This window comes from Triticum aestivum, chromosome 3B (assembly GCF_018294505.1).
Source record: "Triticum aestivum cultivar Chinese Spring chromosome 3B, IWGSC CS RefSeq v2.1, whole genome shotgun sequence".
NCBI classification, from domain to species: domain Eukaryota; kingdom Viridiplantae; phylum Streptophyta; class Magnoliopsida; order Poales; family Poaceae; genus Triticum; species Triticum aestivum.
The window spans coordinates 272,152,352-272,177,472 of NC_057801.1; the positions used below are offsets into that span (position 1 = coordinate 272,152,352).

The window sequence follows — 25,121 nt, forward strand, 5'->3', positions numbered from 1 at the left end:
GTGGTAAACTTCTTGAATTGCCCCCCCCCCCCCATCAGCATGGACAAAGGGCTTTATAGAGCATGTCTTCACCAGTAATGTAAGTTTGTCCTTATCGAGCCTTCAAGCTTTGTTGTGTATATTTGGTTAGGCATGACTGCAACAGCTGCTTATTTTTGGTGTTGCATCAAATTGCATGTTTAAAGTTCATTATGTAGTTCATAAACAAAAGTTTGTCCTTCTCAATTTAAGTTTTCAGTTGTACAACCAAGTTCCTTCTTCATACCATGTAAATTAAACTATACAGAGCAAGTGATCTTCTTTTGCACTGCATGTATGCTCTTGTTCTTCATCCGTAATCCAGTGGTGTGGTGAACCTACCCACTACAGCACAATGTCATATTCTGCAATGTCTTAACTATGAACAATGTCATATCATTCTACTATTATTTAAATCGTCTCTTTATTTGCCAATCTGAAATGGGATAAATTGACAGCACACTAACCATTGATACTTATGAGTTCTTGATCTGTAATCCAGTGGTGTCATGAAGCTGCCAACTCCTTCACAATGTCATTTCCTGCCATGTCTTGACCTGAACAATACCATATTGTGTTAATGCAATTTTAAACTGTGTCACTTTATTCGTGAGTAAGAAATGTGATGAATTGTCAGCACTGATACTTTTATGTGCAAAGCCTGTCATATGTCTGCTTGTTTATCTTTCAGAGTGAGGAAGATATAAGTGTTGAACAAGCGCAGTCTCATCATCTTGCTCAGGTGCTTGCGCTGCAGCTCGCCAGCAGGGCTAACCTTTCTTGAACTCTATTGAAGTGCTGTCGGTTTTGTATATTATTTTGTCGGCGTGTTTATTTGCATTGGTGGCGATCTTTGATGCCCAGTGTATGTAATCTGTTGTCTGCTTGTGCTTTATTATCATAGTGGGGAACTTTGATGCCCAGTGGATGTAATATGCCGTAATTTCTTTATTGTATAGTATAGGTTTTTTTCTTATTCACAATGCTGCAGTTATTTTACTGTATATATATCCTGTATTCATAGTAAACCGGCCAAACCATAAAATTACGGTACATAATTGGGCCGTCATGCAATCACGATGTATGATCCGCATCATGGGCCCTGTCAAACTGGCCCACTAGTAGATTTGGGCCATTAATGGGCCGAGTAACCCCCGGCCCTCTTTTCACAAGAAAACTCAATGGGCTTTTAGGAGGCTGAGAAGTAGGTTGGGCCTGAAACGTGCCGAACAGCTCACGGGCCGGCAGCAGCCCGAAATGGACCCCGGCCCATGATTGTGCGAATCAAATCATGGGCTTTTAACATGCCAAAATTGTCTCGGTCCTTGTTTGGCCCAATCAGATATCGGCTGCGAGCAGGTCGGATGCAAACCGGGCCGTAGTTAGGCCCAACTATATGACGGGCTTTTAACAGGCCGAAATTAATATAGGGCCGAAATGTCAAACGGGCCCTTAACAGGCCGAAACTAATATCAGTCCGAATTACTAAATGGGCCTTTAGCAAGTGGGCCAAAAAGCATAGCGTCCAGTTAAGGGGCCGAATCTGATATGGGCCATAATTGAGGCCAAAGCCTCTTAAAGGGCCGGACCTGATCTGGGTCATGATTTGGCCCAGAACGTGGGAGGCTTTTAATGGGCCGGATCTCATATGGGCCATTATTAGGCCCGGAACGTGGTAGGCCATTAATGGACCGGATCAAATATGGCCCGGCATTTGGCCCAAAACATGGCAGTCAGTTAATGGGCCGGCCTACTAGGGTCCTCAAAATCTTGTGGGCCTATAGCTGGGCCGGCCCATTAGTGTCGGCGAAATCTCGTGGGCCTTTAGCTGGGTCGGCCCATTATGATCCGCAAGAATTTTGTGGGCCTTTACCTGGGCCGGCCCATTATGGCACACAAAAATCTTGTAGGCCTTTACCTAGGCCGGCCCATTATGGCCCACGAAATCTTGTGGGCCTTTAGCTGGGCCAGCCCATTATGGTCCACAAAATCTCATGGGCCTTTAGCTGGGCCGGCCCGTTATGGTCCGCAAAATCTTGTGGGCCTTTAGTTGGGCCGGCCCATTTAAACTTGATGGGTCGTGCCACATGTTGACGTATCATAGGCACCTTCTGTCCAATGAGTGGATGACATCTGTCCCAATGATGAGCCGACACGTGTTTCCTCCAGCCAATGATGATTTTACACGTGGAAAATCCCCATTGGTCACGGCTGTTAACGGGTTATCGGATCCAAAACCCGACCCGATAGCTTAACGGTGTTCCGTTACGGTGGATGCCACGTGTAGGTCACCCTTGACGAAAGCACTTCTGTGACGCGTGATTTATCATCATGGAAGTGGACACTTCCATGATGATAATTTTGGTAATGTCATGGAACACTTCTACGACAGCACAGGTATGACTATCTTGATTCTGTCATAAAATCGTCATGGATGTACATGCATGACAAAAAACGCGACCTACTGTGACAAACATGTATCATCACGGAAGTGTATTTTTGTGTAGTGTTGCCGATCATCGGGCAAGTCAACCAAAGTCCACACTTTGTTCTCATACATGGATCCCATCTCAGATTTCATGCCCACAAGCCATTTCACGGAATCTGGGCTCATCATCGCTTCCTCATAGTTCGTAGGTTCGTCATGGTCTAGTAACATGACTTCCAGAACAAGATTACCATACCACTCTGGTGCGGAACGTACTCTAGTTGACCTACAAGGTTCGGTAGTAACTTGATCTGAAGTTTCATGATCATCATCATTAGCTTCCTCACTAATAGGTGTAGGAATCACTAGAACTGATCTGTGATGAACTACTTTCCAATTCGGGAGAAGGTACAATTACCTCATCAAGTTCTACTTTCCTCCCACTCACTTCTTTCGAGAGAACTCCTTCTCTAGAAAGGATCCATTCTTAGCAACGAATATCTTGCCTTCAGATCTGTGATAGAAGGTGTACCCAACAGTCTTCTTTGGGTATCCTATGAAGACATTTCTCTGATTTGGGTTCGAGCTTATCAGGTTGAAGCTTTTTCACATAAGCATCGCAGCCCCAAACTTTAAGAAACGACAACTTAGGTTTCTTGCCAAACCACAGTTCATATGGTGTCGTCTCAATGGATTTAGATGGTGCCCTATTTAACGTGAATGGAGCCATCTCTAAAGCATAACCCCAAAACGATAGTGGTAAATCGGTAAGAGACATCATAGATCGCACCATATCTACACACCATTACGCTGTGGTGTTTCAGGTGGCGTGAGTAGTGAAACTATTCCACATTGTTTCAAATGAAGACCAAACTCATAACTCAAATATTCACCTCCATGATCAGATCATAGAAACTTTATTTTCTTGTTACGATGATTTTCCACTTCACTCTGAAATTATTTGAACTTTTCAAATGTTAGATATACCCATATCTACTCAAATCATCTGTGAAGGTTGAAAAATAACGATACCCGCCGCGAGCCTCAACACTCATTGGACTGCATACATCAGTATGTATTATTTCTAATAAGTCAGTTGCTCGCTCCATTGTTCCGGAGAACGGAGTCTTAGTCATCTTCCCATGAGACATGGTTCGCAAGCATCAAGTGATTCCAAAAGCCCATCAACATGGAGTTTCTTCATGCGCTTTACACCAATATGACCTAAACGGCAGTGCCACAAATAAGTTGCACTATCATTATTACTTTGCATCTTTTGGCTTCAATATTATGAATATGTGTATCACTACAATCGAGATTCAATAAAAATAGACAACTCATCAAGGGTGCATGACCATAAAAGATATCACTCATATAAATAGAACAACCATTATTCTCTGATTTAAATGAATAACTGTCTCGCATCAAATAAGATCCAGATATAATGTTCATGCTCAACGCTGGCACCAAATAACAATTATTCAGGTCTAAAACTAATCCCGACGGTAGATGTAGAGGTAGCGTGCCGACGGGGATCACATCGACTTTGGAACCATTTCCCACGCGCATCGTCACCTCGTCCTTAGCCAATCTTTGTTTAAGCCGTAGCCTCTGCTTCGAGTTGCAAATATGAGCAACAGAACCAGTATCAAATACCCATGCGCTACTATGAGCATTAGTAAGGTACACATCAATACATGTATATCAAATCTACCTTTCACTTTGCCATCTTTCTTATCCGCCAAATACTTTGGGCAGTTCCGCTTCCAGTGACCAGTCCCTTTGCAATAGAAGCACTCAGTTTCAGGCTTAGGTCTATACTTGGGCTTCTTCCCGGGAGCAGCAACTTGTTTGTCGTTCTTCTTGAAGTTCCCCTTCTTCCCTTTGCCCTTTTTCTTGAAACTAGTGGTCTTGTTAACCATCAACACTTGATGCTCCTTCTTGATTTCTACCTCCGCAACCTTTAGCATCGCGAAGAGCTCGGGAATTGTCTTATCCATACCTTGCATATTATAGTTCATCATGAAGCTTTCATAGCTTGGTGGCAGTGATTGAAGAACTCTCTCAATGACACTATCATCAGGAAGATTAACTCCCAGCTGAGTCAAGTGATTGTGGTACCCAGACATTCTGAGTATGTGTTCACTGACAGAATTGTTCTCCTCCATCTTGCAGCTATAGAACTTATTGGAGACTTCATATCTCTCAACTCGGGCATTTACTTGAAATATTAACTTCAACTCCTGGAACATCTCATATGCTCCATGACGTTCAAAACGTCTTTGAAGTCCCGATTCTAAGCTGTAAAGCATGGCACACTGAACTATCGAGTAGTCATCAGCTTTGCTCTCCCAGACGTTCATAAAGTCGGGAGTTGCTCCTGCAGCGGGCCTTGCACCTAGCGGTGCTTCCAGGACGTAATTCTTCTGTGCAACAATGAGGATAATCCTCAAGTTACGGACCCAGTCTGTGTAGTTGCTACCATCATCTTTCAACTTAGTTTTCTCTAGGAACGCATTAAAATTCAAGGGAACGGTAGCACGGGACATAGATATACAACAACATAGATATGCAAAAAACTATCATGTACTAAGTTCATGATAAATTAAAGTTCAAATAATTGTATTACTAAAGAACTCCCACTTAGATAGACATACCTCTAGTCATCTAAATGATCATGTGATCCATATCTACTAAACCATGTCCGAGCATAACGTGAGATGGAGTAGTTTTCAATGGTGAACATCTCTATGTTGATCATATCTACTATATGATTCACGTTCAACCTTTCGGTCTCAGTGTTCCGAGGCCATATCTGCATATGCTAGGCTCGTCAAGTTTAACCCGAGTATTCTGCATGTGCAAAAACTGTCTTGCACCCGTTGTATGTAAATGTAGAGCTTATCACACCCGATCATCACGTGGTGTCTCGGCACGACGAACTGTAGCAAAAGTGCATACTCAGGGAGAACACTTATACCTTGAAATTTAGTGAGGGATCATCTTATAGTGCTACCGCCGTACTAAGCAAAATAAGATGCATAAAGGATAAACATCACATGCAATCAAAATATGTGACATGATATGGCCATCATCATCTTGTGCCTTTGATCTCCATCTCCAAAGCAACGTCATGATCTCCATCGTCACCGGCTTGACACCTTGATCTCCATCGTAGAATCGTTGTCGTCTCGCCAACTATTGCTTCCACGACTGTTGCTACCGCTTAGTGATAAAGTAAAGCAATTACATGGCGATTGCATTTCATACAATAAAGCGACAACCATAAGGCTCCTGCCAGTTGCCGATAACTTATACAAAACATGATCATCTCATACAACAATTTATATCTCATCCCGTCTTGACCATATCACATCACAACATGCCCTACAAAAACAAGTTAGACGTCCTCTACTTTGTTGTTGCAAGTTTTACGTGGCTGCTACGGGCATTTAGCAATAACCGTTCTTACCTACGCATCAAAACCACAACGATTTTTCGTCAAGTGTGCTATTTTAACCTTCAACAAGGACCGGCCATAGTCAAACTCGATTCAACTAAAGTTGGAGAAACAGACACCCGCCAGCCACCTGTGTGCAAAGCACGTTGGTAGAACCAGTCTCATGAATGCGGTCATGTAATGTTGGTCCGGGCCGCTTCATCCAACAATACCGCCGAATCAAAGTAAGACGTTGGTGGTAAGCAGTATGACTATTATCGCCCACAACACTTTGTGTCGTGGAATAGTCACGTCAGATGTCCTTGTGAAAGGACTTAGTTGTGGAGCCATCGCAACTAGGAAGCTTGAAGGGGTTAAATCGGGAAAAGGGACACGAGAGAGTTTATACTAGTTCGGCCCCTTACGGTGAAGGTAAGGCCTACGTCTAGTTGGGTTGGTATTGATGTTTCGATAACCATGGAGCGAGACACGCTATGCCCAGTTCTCGATGAGTTGTTTCTTGCCCTAAGTCGCCAGCAGGTCATCCCCTTATATACACGGGTCGACGCCCACCGGCTTACAGAGTCCCGGCCGGCTTATAAACAGAGTCCGGCTCGGTGACCAGCTAAATCTACCTTACGTTACAAGTCATGCCATCATGGCGGTTTATTACAATGGGCTTAAGCCGCCCGTGGGCCTTAAGCTCCTTATTGAACCGCCATCTTCATGCTTGGTCTTGGGCTTCCTCTGATGAATACTATTTGCGTAACCCGGCCCCTCCTGAGCGACTTACACAAATAGTCATATCCCCAACATTAGGCCCCGGATTGATTTGAAACTGTTCATGTCAATCTAAAAAATGTTTGTAAATAATTAAATCTTCAGTCTTCTGACTATACAGAGGGTTTTTGTTAACCCGCCATGACTTCATCTTCTGGATCCGTCTTAACCCGGCGTGACGTCATCCTCCCTTTAACTCATTTTTTATTCCACCGAATCCTTCAACGGATCTCTTCTTTACTGACTATTTCGAAAATCGAGGCATCGGGGCCGCTGGATAATAATTGTTATCTCCTCGTTCCCCGCGTCGTCTCAGTTATCTTCTTCCTATAAATAACCACGACTTAGGTATTTCACTTTTCACCCTTCCAGTCGTCTTCTTCCTCTCTTCTCTGCCGCTCAAGCTCCGCCGCCGTTTCCATCGACCCCTCGTCTTCATCAACTCAGGCCGCTGCATCAACCTGACTGTAATCAGAGATCGACGGCGAGCCTCCACGGTTCATCCTCCTCCGTGAGTTCCCTTTTTCCCTTTCCTAGATCTATCATGAAGCTCTGCTGAGTTCATCGGGTTCATCACCACCTGATGCAGATCCTTGCTAGTTTGCACTTCCACAGCCTGTTTAGATTGTAAAAACCTTGCAGAAATGTTGCGGTAGTTGTTTTGTGTTGATCTTGTATAGAAATAGATCTCATTTTTCTTGTTTGGAGACCTCCTTTGAATGCATGAACTTCTCTGCCCTGCTTCTAGGTCTAGAAATTTTTCTCCTTCAGAACAATATTTTGATCCACAATAAAGGCTGTTGTCCGTGAAACTTGTTTCTATCACCCGAAAAGCTTCTTCTGGAAAACTTACTTTTATCACCACTGTCTAGGTGTCCGGTTTAAAAATCCTTGAATGACTGTTGATCCTGATAGCAGCTTAAACTTTACTGCACAATCACCCTTATATCATTAGGCCCCTTGCTTAAGCCGCCATTTTGAATAAATTTGAATACTTCTCCCGGGTTAAATTTGAACCGGAACCTTTTACTTTGTCGTAGGCCGCTGCCGTTATGGCTCCTAAGGCGGCTAAGGCCCCTGTGACTTGCAACTGGGTTTCATCCATAGTCACTAAAAGCAAACTTGCCGAGTTTGTAGCGTCTGGCCATCTGCCAAAAAAGGAGGTCATGTCCTATCGTGCTCCTCACCCGTCTGAAGAGATACCTCAACTCAAAGATGGAGAGGTAGTAGTTTTCACAGACCACATGAACCGGGGATTTGCCCCTCCCAGCTCAAAAAATTTCAGGGAAGTTCTGAATTTCTTTGACCTGAGGCCTCAAGACATTGGACCCAATTCCGTGTCCAATCTGTGCAATTTCCAAGTCTTCTGCGAGGTTTACTTAGGAGAGGAACCAAGCATGCTGCTGTTCAGAGAGCTTTTTTACTTGAACCGGCAGAATGAACGCGCCAACGGGCCTAGTCTTGAGCTTGGCGGCATCTCAATCCAGCGGCGGAGAGACTGCCTTTTTCCTTACGCTGAGCTGCCGAGTCACCCCAAAGACTGGAACCAGACATGGTTCTACTGCCAAGATACCTCTCCGGCTAACGAGAAGCCTCTGCCCGGCTTTCGCGCCCTGCATCTTGAGTCCAATCATCCTCTGCCGGACAAGTTAACTACTGTTGAGCGCCTGCCTCTTAACCCCACTATCAGAAAGATCAAGGCCCTCTTAGGCAACGGGTTAACTGGCATTGATTTGGTCCGGGTCTGGGTCACCTGGCGGATACTACCATTAAGCTGCCACTCCGGCTTAATGTGTACTTACACAGGCGAAAAGGACGACTCAATGCGTCATAATCCTGAGGACTTACCAGACGATGTGGTAGATGCTACAGTCCAATCACTATTGAAGGAAGGCACTGTAACCAGTAATACTTTCAGTTTGCTTCCCTTCTGCAAGAAGAATCCGGCTCCTGCAGTAAGTTACTTGTCTTCACAAATACTCTTTAATATGTTACCTACTGGTTTTTATGATTCTTTGTCTTTTCCACAGGCCGATGATAATTTCTGGAGGGTCAAGTATGACCATGAGGCTGCAAAACTGGCCCGTGCGGCCAAGAAGACCGAAAGGAAAGCCGCCAGGACGGGCACCTCTAAAAAGAAGAAACCCAGTGCCTCTGACATGCTTAAATTGGACGACTCTTCGTCAGATGAAGAAGAGGTAATCTTTTTTGATTTTCTTTAACTCCTTTGCAGTTATCTTACTGACATTTGATCCTTTCAGGAGGATACTGGGAACAGTCAAGCAGTTGGCGAAGAGGTAACTATAATTTCCTCCGACTCAGAGCCTTTGCCAACACAAAGAATCCGAAGGGTGACCCGGAAAGTAAGGTTTTCACACCCTCTCGCTTACCAAGATCCTCAATTTCTTTTGAAGCAACAGCAGCTTGAGAATCGACAACAGACTCGGGCCAACCAGGATGCAGAGCTTTCCTCTGGCTTACCCGATGTAACCAGGAAGCGTCGGACTGAGGTTATCTCTGACTTACGTTTTGTTTTACCCTTGATGGGTTTGATTCGCCAACCTCTCAATTCATCTGACTCCAACTATCAGGATACCTCCCCTTCTTCTGATGAGTCGATACAATCGAACATGCCGGCTTTCAAAACGGCTCCCGGGTAATATAACCTTTCTTACTTTGAATTTATCCATACTTATGCTTTGATACTTATCCTTCCACTTTGATTGACAGTGGGCAAGTAAAGCCCAGCAAGAGGGCAAAGAAGAATAAGCCGTCCCAAGACCCGGTGGTTACTGAACCGGTGCTTGACTCATCCGTTCCAGACAGCTCCGCTCATCAGCCACCGCCTGAACCGGCTTCTGACATTCTGGAGCCATCTTCTGATCCGCCTGCAGAGGACGTGATTCCCAACTCGGATGACTCGGAAAGTCCTAGCCCGGCCAAGACGGTTGACCCGGAGGTTGAAATTGTGAAGAGTCAATACGTTGAACCGGGCCGGCCTACTGCCCTTGCCCAATGCACCGCCAAGGAAGAGTTTGCCCAGCGCCGGAAGTCAAAACAAGACATCGCTGATTACTCTCACCTAAGTATTGCTGATATAGTCTCGGGCTATCTGAACCAAGTACACAGTAGTCGTGACCTAGAAATTGACATGGTGAAGCAAATACAGCATAAATCTGAGGTAAAATTAAGCTTTCACTCTGAACCTTACTTACTGTACCAGCCCCCAAGTCTATTGCTTATGAGAATATGTTGTAGACTTAAGAATCTGCTAGCTATTAGTTTTGTCCGGTTTAAATTGAATATGTTTAACCCGGAGATAACATGAAACTTTAAATTTGGGTTACATTAGCCCCCAAGTGTCAAGTACCTTTACTTGTAAAGTGCTTGAGACTTAATATGTGTAACTTGGTAAAATAGACTAAAAATTCTTTAAACATACATTAGCTCCCAAGTGCCAAGTTTCTTTACTTGTAAAATACTTGGCACTTAAATGTTATCTTACCAAGATTCTTACCATAACCTGATGTCAAATGCAGGCCACCGTAAGTCAATTTGAGGTGGAGATTGCTGAGTTGAAGAGCCAGTTGAAAACCCAAGAGCTCGAAGCTCAGAAAGCCAATTCCAAGTTTGAATTCAGTATCTCTGAACAAGAGAAGCTGAAGAAAAATTTTGAATCGGAAAAGAAGGCTTGGGTGGATGAGAGGGCTTCACTGGTGACCCGGGCTGAAACAGCGGAGGTATCTCTTGCCGCGGCAACAAATGAGCTGTCCGACTTAAAGCGGCACATCTCCTAAATGGTCTCAGCTATCTTTGGTAAGCCGCCCATAAATATTGTAATCCTTCAAGATTTATCATAATAGTTGCCTCCGGCTTACTGTTATACCTGTGAACATGCAGGCTCCAGGAGTACCAACCTGAAGGAAAATATGCTTGTCAAACTTAAGGCAGTGTACACCTTGGTAGAGCAGCTATACTCCGGGTCACAGCGTGCGTTGACCGCTGTGGCTTTATCAAATACCTCTCCCCGGCTTCTGCAAGACGTGTTGAGACATCTGTCGGTGCTACCTCAACGCATTCAAGACTTAAGGCGGGCATCCGCAAGAGCCGGAGTCGTGGTTGCGTTGAGTCGGGAAAAAGCATGGGTGCCAGAGCTTGACCTTGCTGACCTCTCTCTTGGATATCCAAGTCTTAAGGAGGACGGTACTGCTTTTGGCGAACAGGACTTCACTGCATGTGTTAAAGTCGTACGCCCTCTGGCGACTCTCATTGGGGAGGATATTGATCTCACCAAGTACTCGCCGGGTTATGATAGCGAGAACCGGAGAATCCCAAATGTCCCATATGACCAAGTCAGCCTGCTCCCTCCAACGCGTAAGCATACCTTTGCCCCTGAAGTGGACCCGGCCAGTTTAATAGATGATGAAGCTGAATTTGAAGCTTTGAGCGGCATTGACTGGGCCTCGTCCACCTTCCAGGACACAACAACCGAAGGAGAGGCGGGGAAGGATAACTCGGAGTCATCAAGCCAGCCGGAGGAATGAGCCGCCAACCGGGTTATAGCTTAGCAAAGAACAATGCTTCACTTATTCAGACTCGGGGAGTCTTGTAATAGGATAGAAAAACTCCTTAATGTCTGTTATGCCTTATGTTACTTATTGCTTTTGTTAAGTCGTCATTACTAAATTCATCTTGCTTATGTTAATCAAGTGTGTCCTTGATCCTTCACCTTGCTCCGTTTTAACCTGCACGCAAAACAGGCAAGACTTTCCTGGACGATTCATTGCACCAGCGGGTTATAGAATATTGATAACCCAGACATGATCAAAAAATCATATGTATAAGCCGGTTCATGATTTAGTTAAAACATCATCATAACAGCATACCTCCGACCCTTTTTGATAACCTCTCTGGCTCATATATGTTTTTACCTGGCACTTGTTAGAACCTGAAGTAACTAATATAAAGCCGGAAAGATCAAGAACCATCTCTTCAAGAAGGTTCCAATGATAGTAAAAATAATTATACTTGCAATGTTCACAGGCTCCTGATTCGAATACGATCAGAGAACCGTTCCAGAGGGGTTAAGCTAAGATTCGGATACGATCATATAGCCCCCAGTGGCTCTGGCGATGCCGATCAAGTGGGTATCGACAGCTATGTTCTCTTTGGTTAGAATACGACCTATGTTTGAACAGGAAGCCCCCAAGTGAACATAAGAGTTGTTTAATGACGCCGATTCGAATACGATCCACGTCAGACCCAAAGGGGTTAAGCTATGATTCAAATTTTATCAGGAAGCCCCCAAGTGGGTTTGGCAATATGCCGATCAAGCGGGTATCGACAGCTATGTTCTCTTTGGTTCGAATACGACCCATGTTTGAACAGGAAGCCCCCAAGTGACCAAGGCTAGATTCAGATATGATCATAAGCCGGACCAAAGGGAAAGCCGGATTCAGATATGACCCATCCCCTGTTGGCAGTGTCTATCACCTGATAAAGAAAACATGAAACATTTCTTTATGGGGAAAAAGGACAGAGGTCCTGCTTTATTGCTTTATATAATATGTACATTATAGAAAGTATTTTAAAAACGAAACTTAAGTATAATAAGGCCGGAGATGAGCTATGTTCCACGGCCGGCGGGTCTCTTCCTCCGACTTAAATGAGTCCTTGCGCTCTCGAATGTCGATGAGATAATATGACCCATTGTGCAAATTCTTGTTGACCACAAAGGGCCCTTCCCGAGGCAGGGATAACTTGTGCATATCAGACTGATCCTGGATGAGCCGGAGCACCAAGTCACCTTCTTGAAAGGTTCTGCTCTTAACCCAGCGGCTGTGATAGCGGCGCAGGTCTTGCTAGTAAATCGCCGAGCGGGCTATTGCCAAGTCTCGCTCCTCGTCCAACAAGTCAAGTGCATCTTGACGAGCCTTTTCGTTATCCGCCTCAACGTAAGCCGCCACACGGGGTGAGTCGTGCCGGATGTCACTTGGTAGGACCGCCTCTGCTCCATAAACCATGAAGAAAGGTATGGATCCCGTAGATCTGTTAGGCATAGTGTTGATGCTCCATAACATGGAGGGTAACTCCTCCACCCAACAACCCGGAGTCTGCTGTAAAGGGACCAAAAGCCGGGGCTTGATGCCTTTCAGGATCTCTTGATTAGCTCTCTCTGCTTGACCATTGGATTGAGGATGAGCAACAGCCGAAACATCAAGCCGGATATGTTCTCTTTGACAGAACTCTTCCATGGCACCCTTAGAGAGATTAGTGCCATTATCAGTTATAATGCTATGTGGAAAGCCAAAACGAAAGATCACCTTTTTCATGAACTGAACCGCCGTGGCTGCATCACACTTACTGACCGGCTCTGCCTCAGCCCACTTGGTAAACTTGTCCACTGCCACCAGCAGATGTGTCTTTTTGTCCTTAGATCTTTTGAAAGGTACAACCATGTCAAGCCCCCAAACTGCAAACGGCCAGGTGATTGGGATCATCCTTAATTCTTGAGCCGGCACATGAGCTCATCGTGAGAACTTTTGACACCCATCACATTTACTGACCAGGTCCTCTGCATCAGCATGAGCCGTCAACCAATAGAAATCATGACGAAAAGCCTTGGCCATGAGAGATTTTGACCCGGCATGATGGCCACAATCTCCTTCATGGATCTCACGAAGTATTTCTTGGCCTTCTGTAGGTGACACACAGCGTTGAAATGCCCCAGTGACGCTGAGGTGGTGTAATTCACCGTTAACAATCGTCATGGATTTGGAGCGCCTAACGATTTGTCTTGCCAATGTCTCATCCTCCGGTAAGTCACCCCGGGTCATATAAGCCAAGTAAGGCACCGTCCAATCCGGGATAACATGAAGAGCCGCCACCAGTTGTGCCTCCGGGTCTGGCACTGCTAAGTCTTCCTCGATAGGTACCTTGACAGAAGGGTTATGTAACACATCAAGAAAGGTGTTGGGCGACACCGGCTTACGTTGGGATCCCAACCGGCTTAAAGCATCAGCCGCCTCGTTCTCCCTTCGATCAATGTGCTCCACTTGATAACCCGTGAAGTGACCAGCCACAACATCTACTTCACGACGATAAGCCGCCATGAGGGGGTCTTTGGAATCCCACTTGCCTGACACTTGTTGAGCCACCAAATCTGAGTCGCCCAAGCATCGTACCCGGCTTAAGTTCATCTCCTTAGCCATTCGGAGACCGTGGAGTAATGCCTCATATTCAGCTGCATTGTTAGTACATGGAAACATAAGCCGGAGTACATAACAAAATCTGTCACCTCGAGGGGAAGTTAACACCACTCCAGCCCCCGAGCCTTCTAGCTGCCTGGACCCATCAAAGTGAATAGTCCAGTATGTGTTATTCGGCTTCTCCTCAGGTGCCTGCAGTTCTGTCCAATCATTGATGAAGTCCACCAAGGCCTGAGACTTAATAGCTGTCCGAGGCATGTATTTCAAGCCATGAGGCCCAAGCTCAATAGCCCACTTGGCGACTCGTCCTGTGGCCTCCCTGTTCTGAATGATGTTTCCCAAAGGGGCAGAACTTACCGCAGTTATAGGATGGCTTTGAAAATACTGCTTCAACTTTCGGTTTGCCATGAACACCCCATAAACAAGCTTTTGCCAGTGTGGGTACCTTTGCATGGATTCAATGAGCACCTCACTGATGTAGTAAACCGGCCGTTGAACCGGATGCTCCTTGCCGGCTTCCTTACGCTCCACCATGATGGCAACGCTGACGGCTCGCGAATTGGCAGCCACATACAACAGGAAAGGCTCTTTGTCAATTGGAGCCGCAAGAACCGGCGGCTCAGGCAATTGTCTCTTTAAGTCCTCAAAAGCAGCATCAGCGACCTCACTCCAAACAAAAGTGTCGGTTTTCTTCATCATCTGGTACAATGGGAGGGCTTTCTCACCGAGCCGACTTATGAATCGACTTAAGGCGGCAACGTGACCCGCCAGTCGCTGAACATCATTGATGCACGCCGGTTTAGCCAGGGAGATAATCGCCTTAATCTTCTCCGGGTTAGCTTCAATGCCTCTATTGGATACCAGAAAACCCAAGAGCTTGCCCGCAGGAACGCCAAACACACATTTGGCCGGGTTAAGCATCATCTTGTAAACCCGGAGATTATCAAAGGTCTCCTTTAAGTCAGATATCAAGGTTTCCTTTTCTCTGGACTTCACCATAGTCTTTCCCTGGCAAAATCCAGTACACCTTGATTTGAGGGTCTGTAGGGTCATAGTTCATCCTTGACAAGCAATACTTGATCATCCCCAGTGACTATGTGTCTGTATGACAGTAGTCAAAAGCTTCATGACTGCACCCAATGTAAGAGAACTTCATTTCTCCACATATGCATTCCCCCAAGAAAATCCCATTGTGCTCAAACTCCACTGAGAAAAACTGGCTAGCTTCTCCATTTGTCACTGCAACAATTGACAGATGAAATTTTCAGTGCAACTAAATCTTAGTTTCAGTGATCAAACTCTAACTGAATATGTACATGATTTTCAAACACAACTATGTACTGAATATCAACTAAAAGACAACCCTTTCATCACAAATCAATGGTAAAATGCTGACTTTCATCTAAAAAAAGGCATGTACTTTTGCATAACAGGGAAAGTCAGCATTTTTACACTGAAATATCAACTAAAATACCACCCTTTCATCACATTTTACAGTGCATCTACAGTTCAGTGCAACAATAGCATATAATCTCTGAATATGTAAACAATAAAATCACATCAAAAGACCCCCTCAAGGACCCCCCCCCCCTTTCCCTGTATGGTACCCAAAACCCTAGATCAAATCCCCTCACATTGCCCTTGATTGACCCCCCCCCAATTCCCCAAATCAGCATCAACAAACCCTAGACAAGCTCATGGAAACTACTTCCCCTACGACCCCTGGGGACGCACACAACCAACCCTAGTGAGCAGATCGACCCAATTTTCACAAAACATAGGCATGATCGGCCTCAAAAACCCTATTGCGCCGGGTGCAGGAACAGGGGAAGCAGAGGAACAGGGGAAGCGTGAATCGGCAGGTGCTTACCGTATTCAGGAGGGAACTCGCCGGGTTCCCTACGCCGCGACTCCATGGCGCCTTGTGTCGCCGCCGATGAGGCCGACGACGGCGTCGCCTCGGAGGAGGAGAGGGCAGAGATGAGGAGGAACAGGAGACGGGCGAAAGAAGGGAAAGGTTTTGGAAGGGGTTTGCATCGGGGTCAACGACCAGGTGGTTTTCTATCGAGGGATGGACTTGTCTGCGAAATTGGTAAAGCACGAGGGTTTCTTTGTAAAAATGCGATCCGGGCCCGACAGAGCCTACCTAGCGTGCCACGTGTGCAGTTCGGGGTGGTTTTGTATGATTTTGTTATAGCAGACAAGTTGGAGGGGCAGTTTTGTGGGGTTTTATAATTTTTGTATGAAACTGTTCCCATCCCTACAAGTTTATGTACCAATAGTGGTATTAACTCAAAGAAGAAATCTTGTGGAAAGCTCAGAAAGCGACAAGAAATAGGATGAGAAGAGACGAGACGTTCAAACTAGAAAAGGCTGCCACTCCCCTGTTCCCCGCCGGCTGGCTCAGCAGTCAGCTCTCCCTCTGCGCCTTCTTCTGCACCACCACCACCACCACGGCACCCATCCCACCCACACCACCTCCGCTTTTCCCAGTCTCCTTCGCTTCGTCCGTTGCGAGCCCAGATCGATGGCGCAGCCGTCCTCGTCCTCCTCCGCGCCGCCGTCCTCCTCGCCGTGGGTCATCCTAGGCAGCATCCCGCGCGTCTCCGCACTGCCGGACGCCGGCGACGTCTCCGTCGCGCTGGCGGCGCCGCCCCGCGTCTCGATCCTCACCGTCTCCCCGCGCGTCTTCCCGGACCTCCCCACGCCCCGCAACTTCCCCTTCGTCCTCGCCGCCGACCCCTCCGGCCTTCTCCTCCTCCAGGCCAACCTGCGTTGCGCCCCGACCCGTGAGGTCATCGATCGCCCCGGCCACCAGGGAGTCACCTGGAAACTCACCGACTCTCGCTACTTCGTGCTCGACACCACCAACGGCTCGTCGTTCCAGCTCCCCGACCCTGAGGCCACCATCATGCACCAGGCCCTCCTCGGCCTTCTCGCCTCCCCCAGGGGCGGCGGCCACTACATGGTCGCTGAGCTCCAGCCCATCTTCGGCAGCGACGAAGCCACGCTCCTCTGCTTCTCCACGGAGGTAGGAGAGTGGGTCGAGAAGCCCGTCCACTACCCGCTCCCGCCACGCCCGCTGTCTCCCATCTGCGTGGTCTCGCACCACGGGAGGCTCTGGTGGGTGGACCTCTCATGGGGCGTCATCACCTGCGACCCCTTCGCCGACGAGCCGGTCCTGGGCTTCGTTCCCTTCCCGCCGGGGAGGGTGCTCAGGTACAGGGAAGGTTGGGGAGTCACCGACAAGTTCCGTTACGTGGGGGTGAGCGGCGGCAAGCTGCGTTTCGTCGACATGTACATGCGTAAGCGTGTTCGTGGCGCCGGCGCTCACACTCCCATGGTAAGCGTGTGGACGCTGGGCGATCCAGACTCGAGGGAGTGGACGCTGGAGCAAGAGGCGAGCTTTACCGAGATCTGGGCCGATGAGAGCTACAAGGCGGCCGGGCTGCCGGAGAAGATCCCCACGCTGGCGCTCATTCACCCCAAGAACCCCGACGTGGTCTACTTCTTCCTCAAGGAGCACCTGTTTGGTGTTGACGTGCGTGGTCGCAAGGTGGTGGAGTGCCAGGTGTATGGTCTTGTTGCGCCCCCGAGCATCTGCTTGGCCAGCCGCTTCGTTCGGGCTTGGGAGCTGCCACGGGCGCTCTCCTCCTCAGGCAATGCTTTGCTCTGCTGCCCATCATCATGTTTTAACATTTGCCCTCCTGAATTACTAGCTTCTACAGTAGTATTCTCAATTGTTGCATGAGTTGCTTCAGAAAAAAATACCTCTTTTCTGATTGATATTGTGTTTGTTTCATGTCTCTACACGACCATTTCGTGAATCATACGTACTGCCCATATACATGGCATTTCCACCATCTTTATTTGCCTCCATGCCTTACTGATCTGATATTATTTGTTAGTGTGAATGTGATGCATTTACCAGCTTATCTTGCTAAGAGCATTGCTAACTCTACTGCATCTGGATATTTCTGATTGACATTGCGTTTGTTTCATGCCTCTACACGACCATTTCTAACTCTACTGCAACTGCATATTTCTGCACAAGCATGGCTTCTCTAGTTGTTCAGTATTCATCTGATTTACTCACATGGTTGATGCATGGACTACTTGAGGATCGGTGCTAATTAAGGCCATAGAGTGTGTAGTGTGCACTAATATTCTTCCTGGGGTCCCAAAAAATGATGAACATGTTGATAGTATCAACAATATCAACTTAATTGTAGAACTACTTTTACATGTGTATAATCCATGCTGAGGAACTAGTTATCTTGACTAGGGGAATTACCCGGGTCTCTTACTGTGAATTGTGAATGGGTGAGAATCAGATTTTACTACTGTGCTCTATAACCGATAGTATTAATATATACGCTTGCAGTCGAGAATGTATGTATATAAATCTACTTGTTTGGTTTATCCTTGAGATTTGCTAGCAGTACCAAGTCTAGTGGGAAAAGTACAAATAATAATGCTACTGTATATTATGTACTACTCCCTCTGTTCAATTTTATAAGACGTAATAATACTGCTGCTTGTCTTTGAAGGGGAGTGGTCTAATGGCATCAGCTTGGCTGAGAGCGCTAATGCGCGTCCATACCAGCGATCGGCAGGGGATTATCACTTGGTGGGGGGCTCCAGGATAGCATGCAAAGGATGAATTGGAGGTAGGAACATGAAGCAGCTAGTAGCTGTTTATATATGGGGCTAAGTCAGTTTGCCATAGCATTTGTGCTTGCGGAAACACTATGGAATAGTACTTGAGTTTTTATCATCTCTCCTTGGATGGAGCACTTGTACCGGAAGTGTGACTTGGGGTGGGGCGATTTGATTTTAAGCCACTACTTACTTTGGACTTTAATAATTTGCCACCGCTTATATTGTAATTGATCTTTTGCGATTCTTTAGTTTGCACTTTGATCTTTTGCCACTTTTTCACACAAAAAGAATACTTATGAATGAAAAACATATTGTGTGCATAAAAGAGTGGACAAGTATACCCTTACATACCTTTTTTGACCGAAACAACCATAGTCCAGCCTATTCCCCAAATCGGGATGAACATAGCTCAGTCATGGCTGGTTTGGGGAGGCAGCCGCGTGGTTGGGGCTGGGGCTGGGCCCGGCGGTGTGGTGCAGGTAGCAGGGGAAGCCAGCCCACTCAGCCGCGGACAACCAGCGCCGCCTCGCCCTGCTCGCTGTTGACAGCGCGTGTGTTGGAGGAATCACGACCTGCTCCCAGCGTCCTCTCCACCGTGGCCGAGCTCCTCTCCTCCTCCCGTTCGCGCGACCAGGCTACTGCCGCCGCCGTTGCACGCGCCACTGCCAGCAGCTGTTGCACACGCCTTGCGATGGGAGCTCCAGCCTGGGGAATCGGGTCCTCGGGCCGCCGGCCAGGCAGTCACGGTCGCTGCTGTTCTTGCCGTCGCCGCCGTCGGTGGCCGAGCAGGACGTACTGGGCTTCCTCCGACGTGAGTTTCCTCAGATGGCGTCCACTCCAGGTCGAACACGGAGGTCGGGCTGCGCATCGCTGGCAGGCGCCTTGCGCGCGCCGGAACGCCGCATCGGGCAAGCCCGGTCAAGCGTCGGTGCGGGGATGCGCGACACACCGTGAGTGGGCGTGGCCACCAACAGCCGCCGCTGGATACCGCGCGCGGAAGGGGAGTTGCCGGGGAAGGCTGTCGACTGCCACCGGAGCGCCGCCGTCTCTTGTGTGCGCGCCAGTTCCTGGTTAATCTAGCATTGGGGTATTCTGGACGCGCCAGTTCCTGGTTAATCTAGCATTGGGGTATTCTGGACGCGCCAGTTCCTGGTTAATCTAGCATTGGGGTATTCTGGACATTTTATGTGGGACCCAGCTGACATAGGGCAAAAGATTAAAGTTCCAAGTAAAGGGCCTCTTTGGATGTGGGTCTTTGGATTGAAGGATTTTCATACGAATATTGGAGGATTCCAATCCATTGGATTTTTTCCTAAAGAAGCCCTTTGGATCAAAGGAACCACACCTCCAAAATTCCTATGGATGCATTCCTACACCTCAATCCTATAGGAATTTCAACATCCACTATAACCTCTTTTTTACACTGATTCGCGTAGGATCGAGGCACTTTTCCTGTGTTTTTCCTGTGTTCCATCCAAATGACCATTCTTGTAGTTTTCCTCTATTTTGTAATCCTCTGTTTTGCACCTACAATCCCGTCAAATTCCTGTGTTTTTTGAATTCCTTTGTTTTCTAATCCTGTGATCCAAAGAAGCCCAAGAGTGGCAAAAGATCAATTACAATCTATGTAGTGGCAAATTATCAATGTGCGAAGTAAGTTGTGGCAAAAAATCAAATACCCTGAAAATGTGCCTCATCGATGGTTCCAGTCACCATTTGAACTGCATGCCGGGCTGTGATTCTCTCCACTGATTTGCTCTGTGTTGAACTCCTTTTATGATCTCTCCAATGCATTTCAACTCCTTTATTTACTTCCCTGCATTTGCTCTGTGTTGCATCCAACATGTGATGTGTGTTCCCGTCAAACCCTGCCTCGTGGCACCATATTCTCGTTTGTTGTCGTCAGCCTTGCCTAGCGTGCTGCCCTACCCATGTTCACTAAAGAGGCCTCTTCCAATGCATTGATGCTTGGAAGAGATGTTAAGTATATCTTATCAACTAATCTCCTCAATGCATAAGTGCTTAGCTAATCTCAATGAGCTTTCTTTGATTGTTTAGCAACTAAACTACTTCATGCATTGTCTAGTGCTCTCTTTTCTCTTTAATTGCTTTGCCACATCGGTTTTTTCTTTTTGTCTATGAGACATTCCTTAGCACATGTACACCTTGAGCATTGAGAAGGGCCTGACTCGCAAGTCCCACTTGAGCTCTAGAGTCTAATTCAACAATGATATTTGCACAACCTCTCCAGCAAGTCCAGCCCTTTTTGCAATGGCACTGCCCCCGTCATCGTTGCATCCAACATTTAATCAAGTAGCAGGAAGAGCCAGCTACAGCCTCATCATCAGGGCTGATCCTAGGCCATGGCAAGAAGTGCAACGAGCTAGGGCCAATTTCAAATAAGGACCCATTACATCTACTTACATAACTACATTATCGTCTTATCGAAATGTGTTTTGTCAAACATACGACAACACTGATAAAAAAATTGACTGCTAACGGACTCCAAACCTCATGTCCCTCGACCTCACCAGCTTCAGCTTCAATGTCCTGGACCACCCTTTGTTGAGTACATTAGCAATTTTCTAATTAATCTAATTCAAAAATAAATCCTGAACATGGCATTGACAATATAAATCTTATACTGATATCTAACTATGTAGGCACGTACTACACATACATTAGACATATCTACGTAAACCACAAGTACAAGCAACACAGAAATAAACAAGAAAGGGATAAACGGATTATACTCTCTAACCGGCCAGGTGATAGCCCGTTGTTGATCCTAGCGGCAACCCGTTATCCTACCGCTAGGATGTTTGGCGGTAGTAAAAGGGTCACATCCGGCATATGCGCAAGGGATTCGATTTTCACCGTGCAGATTCTGGCCTAACTGGCTTTTCTTAGGTGCACTGACCCAATCCAGCCCATTGTCTCTCCCAAATGTACCCCTTCGTCCAGTTTTGTTCCTCCTTTGCCTAAAAAAAAAGTTTGTTCCTCCTACACCACATAGTTACAGAAGCAGCGCCGCCGCTGGGATGACTGACTGACTACTCCCGTCAATCGCCGCTGTCGGCCGGAGGAAGGATAGGTAGGGAGGGGCGACTGCTCCGCCACCGGCGACCCAGGGCCCGCCCGAATGGTAGATCCGTCACATAGCACGGGCTCGGCTCGCGGGCAGACACGGCCTCCTCCCTCCATCCCTCCCTCGGGGTCAAGCAGCAGGTCTGAAACATAACGCAAGTCACACACACTGATAGGATGATGGGCAACTCTGTGTGGATGGATACTCAACAAAGGCCACACTGTAGGAGTATGTACAACAAAAATGTTGTGACGTGACAAATCATGTTATATCTTATATGTCAAAATGACACGAAAACAAATACCCTAACCAAATGACGTTGAGCCAGCCGTCTCACACAATAGACAGACGGACAAACAACATGTACAGCAAGTACTCCTAGTAGATTCGCTGAGGAGAGTACTGAATGAATGAATGAATGTATGTATGCAAGCTAGGGCAAAACAAAAGACTCAAGCACTTCTGCTCACTACAACTAAATACAGCTAAATGCTTGGCTTCCAGCGTCCATGATAAACAACAAAAAGCACAATGCAGTAAAATAAGCACCTACAACCAACAAAAGCTTGATTTTGTTACTCTTATCTGGACACTCACTCAAAACTATAGCCTTTTCAGCAGGGTGCCGCTAAATGGTCTCATGCTATAGCTCCGCTATAGTTGATTTGGAGGTCCGCCGCTATTTAAAACACTGCTCAAAACGCTACTCCTGAATTTGAATACAAGGAGAAAAGACAAACAAAACCAAATATTCTCACCTTGTCAGTTCATGCAGACAGGAGGAATATGGTCAGTCATAGAATCAAATGAGAACAAAATTACCAAGTGCTGCGTTCCTGAATTGCCCATAAATGGTTTTCAAATAATACATTCGCTTGATTAACTCTATTCTCTATTAGTAAAATGTAAGAAATAATACCAGACACGAAAAGAAAATAAAAGAAAATTGCAGGCAGATGATAGATTTATACTTTATCACTAATCTAAAGGGAGAACGCCAGCAAAAAACAAGAAGAATGCAAGAATAAAAAATGAAACTGAAATGCAAATGTGTTCTCCTTGAATACCATGCCATGTTGATAGACCTATACGACAAGACATGGACTAGTTGATCCCAGATAAAACTGATGCTACCTTACTTATAAGAGTCTAAAGTCTCAATGCCATTTCCTAGTCATAACTACATGACAGTCTACCTACAAGATGTGACCAACAAAGTAGTAGTCACTTCCACATGATGTTCTCAATTGCTTTTTCACTTGGCACACATGTAACTACGACAACAGAACATTAGTCAGAACTCAGAACATCACCAAATTGGTCGAAGCGCCGACAACGAATGGCTCCATCAGCAACCGCGTCAAGAAGTAGAACACGACTCCCAGCATGATAGAGATCGGGAGTGCAGGCAATGCGTGCCTGCATATTGACAGCAAGATGAGGGTGCAGCCAAGCCCAGCGATGATGGCAAGGTAGCACGCATAGACCGTCATGAGGTCATACATGGCAGCCCTCCCCACAAGCACGCTGTAGAAGACAAAATCGCCAAGTCCCAGCTTGATGCCCCTGCTAGACTCAAACATCTCAAACTCCTCCTCGGGAGGTTCTGATGTAGAAATTTGTGTATGCTCCTCATTGGCGACGGTAGGGTTGGCAGATGCCGCTGACACCAATGGAGCTGCCTCTTCTTCTTCCTGACCCTGCTCGATCAGAATGACAGCATGCTGTGCGCTCCCACCTTGATTTGATGTCTGCCCTGTTACACCTTGATTTGAGGTAGTCATGTCACGGCTTGCTGAGCCAAGATCCCTCATTTCTACCATGGCAGGACCGGAATCATCCTGCTGACCCACCCTGTCATACAGGTTTGGGCCCGATCGGGCGGCAGAATCGGGGTGCTGCGACTCCTCGGACCACATTGCCGGAGCATAGGAGGAGGAAGTCTCGGGTGGGCCTACCGTGGGGCGTGATTCGTAGATGAGCGCCGGGAGTTCGTCGTCCCTGGAGGAGGCGAGCTCCACAAGCATCCTGAGCGGGCCCCTTGGCGCGAGCACGGCGACGAGGTCATAGACGGCGAGGGCGAGGAGCATGATCCAGGTGGTCCACTCGGGGAGCCTGGAGAGCCAGGCGGCGACGATGACGGCGAGCGCGACCATGTAGCCCTGGCGGACGAGGATGGGGACCGCGGAGGCGAAGACGGAGAGGACGCCGACGGCGGAGGCGTTGAAGAGGAGGAGGAGCGCGGTGGGCGCGTCGAGCGGGGCGTCGAGGCGGCGGAGGAGGGCGACTGGGATGGCGCCGCCCATGGAGAAGAGGACGAAGAAGGCGGAGAAGCGCATGTAGTTCTTGAGGAAGCCGGTGCAGCGGTAGTAGTAGAGCGCGACGAGGATGAAGGTGACGACGGCGACGAGCGCGACGAAGACGGCGGCGTCGAGGAGCGCGCCGAGGAGCTTCTGGGCCGGGGAGTCGGAGGGGGACTCGAGGTAGACGAGCGTGGCGGCGGTGACGGGGGGCGGCGCGGAGGGGGAGGAGGAAGGCGGCGCGAGGAGCGTGATGAGGAGGACGACGAGGGCCATGCAGATGGAGACCGGGGACATGACCGCGAGCACCTCCTCGCCGAGGGTGTCGAGGACGGTGGCGGCGGAGCCCGGCGGGTCCGGCGCGTCGGCGACGGGATCCATGCCGTGCGGCGGAGGGGATGGGAGGGGAGGGGATGGGAGGGGGGAGATGGGGGAATTTTCCCGATCTCGGCCTGCCCCCCGCGGCGGTCGGTCTCGCACGGCGGAGGGTTTGGTGGTGGGTGTCCCTTTCCTTGGACTCACTCTCACGCGTTCCCTCAAAAACTCTGCAATGTTCAATATTTCACTCGACTGGCACTATGTCAATATAGCCACATTAATCGAGACAGAGTTTCAGTTTTTTTTTTTTTTGCGAAACAAAGAACTTTGTTGATTAGTTTTGGCTATCCAATCGATTCACTCGTTTTGTTTTGTGTAAGTCGCGTAGGTGTTTCACAATTTTATCTCAGGAAAAGGAAAATGACATTTCAAAAAAAAAGGAAAAGGAAAATGAGAGGCATGCCCGCCGCTTCCACGCTGGTGGTGGTGATGGGGCCTCCAAGCCAAAAACACCCCAAGAGCGAGCCATAAATTATTGCACATGGTCCTCGTCAGTCGCTTCCAAACCAACAGAAACAAAAGAGTGAAAGAACCATATGAATCACTGCACACCATGTTCGGCCTAACTTGGAAAAGATGTGCGCGTGCTAGTACTGTATTATTTTTCACTTTCGGTGATCGCACAGCGACCCAATGGCTCTAGTCAAATTCCAACTATCACCAAGGAATCAGCAACACCACCCACTTGAACATTGTAACAAAGTACAACTTCTTCACCTCAACAATTTAGCAAGTCCTCTTGCTTTAATAATTCTATATACTTTTTCTAAGAAACTTTCCATCTATTCATAATCTCTGTCATGGCACACTACAGGGAACA

The 25,121-nt window shown here is 47.4% G+C and overlaps 2 protein-coding genes across 2 annotated transcripts; one reads left to right on the forward strand and one right to left on the reverse strand.

The window, feature by feature from the left end:
- Nucleotides 1–16,251: 16,251 nt before the first annotated feature.
- On the forward strand, nt 16,252–18,764 carry LOC123069690 (uncharacterized). The gene is made up of 2 exons (XM_044492620.1): nt 16,252–17,532; nt 18,424–18,764. Exons 1-2 carry the CDS (start codon nt 16,401–16,403, stop codon nt 18,534–18,536), a joined length of 1,245 nt encoding a protein of 414 aa, XP_044348555.1. The 5' UTR covers nt 16,252–16,400; the 3' UTR covers nt 18,537–18,764.
- A 3,864-nt stretch (nt 18,765–22,628) lies between these two features.
- Nucleotides 22,629–24,446, reverse strand: LOC123069689 (presenilin-like protein At1g08700). Its single transcript, XM_044492619.1, has one exon. It carries the CDS (start codon nt 24,302–24,304, stop codon nt 22,925–22,927), a length of 1,380 nt encoding a protein of 459 aa, XP_044348554.1. The 5' UTR covers nt 24,305–24,446; the 3' UTR covers nt 22,629–22,924.
- Between the last annotated feature and the right edge of the window lie 675 nt (nt 24,447–25,121).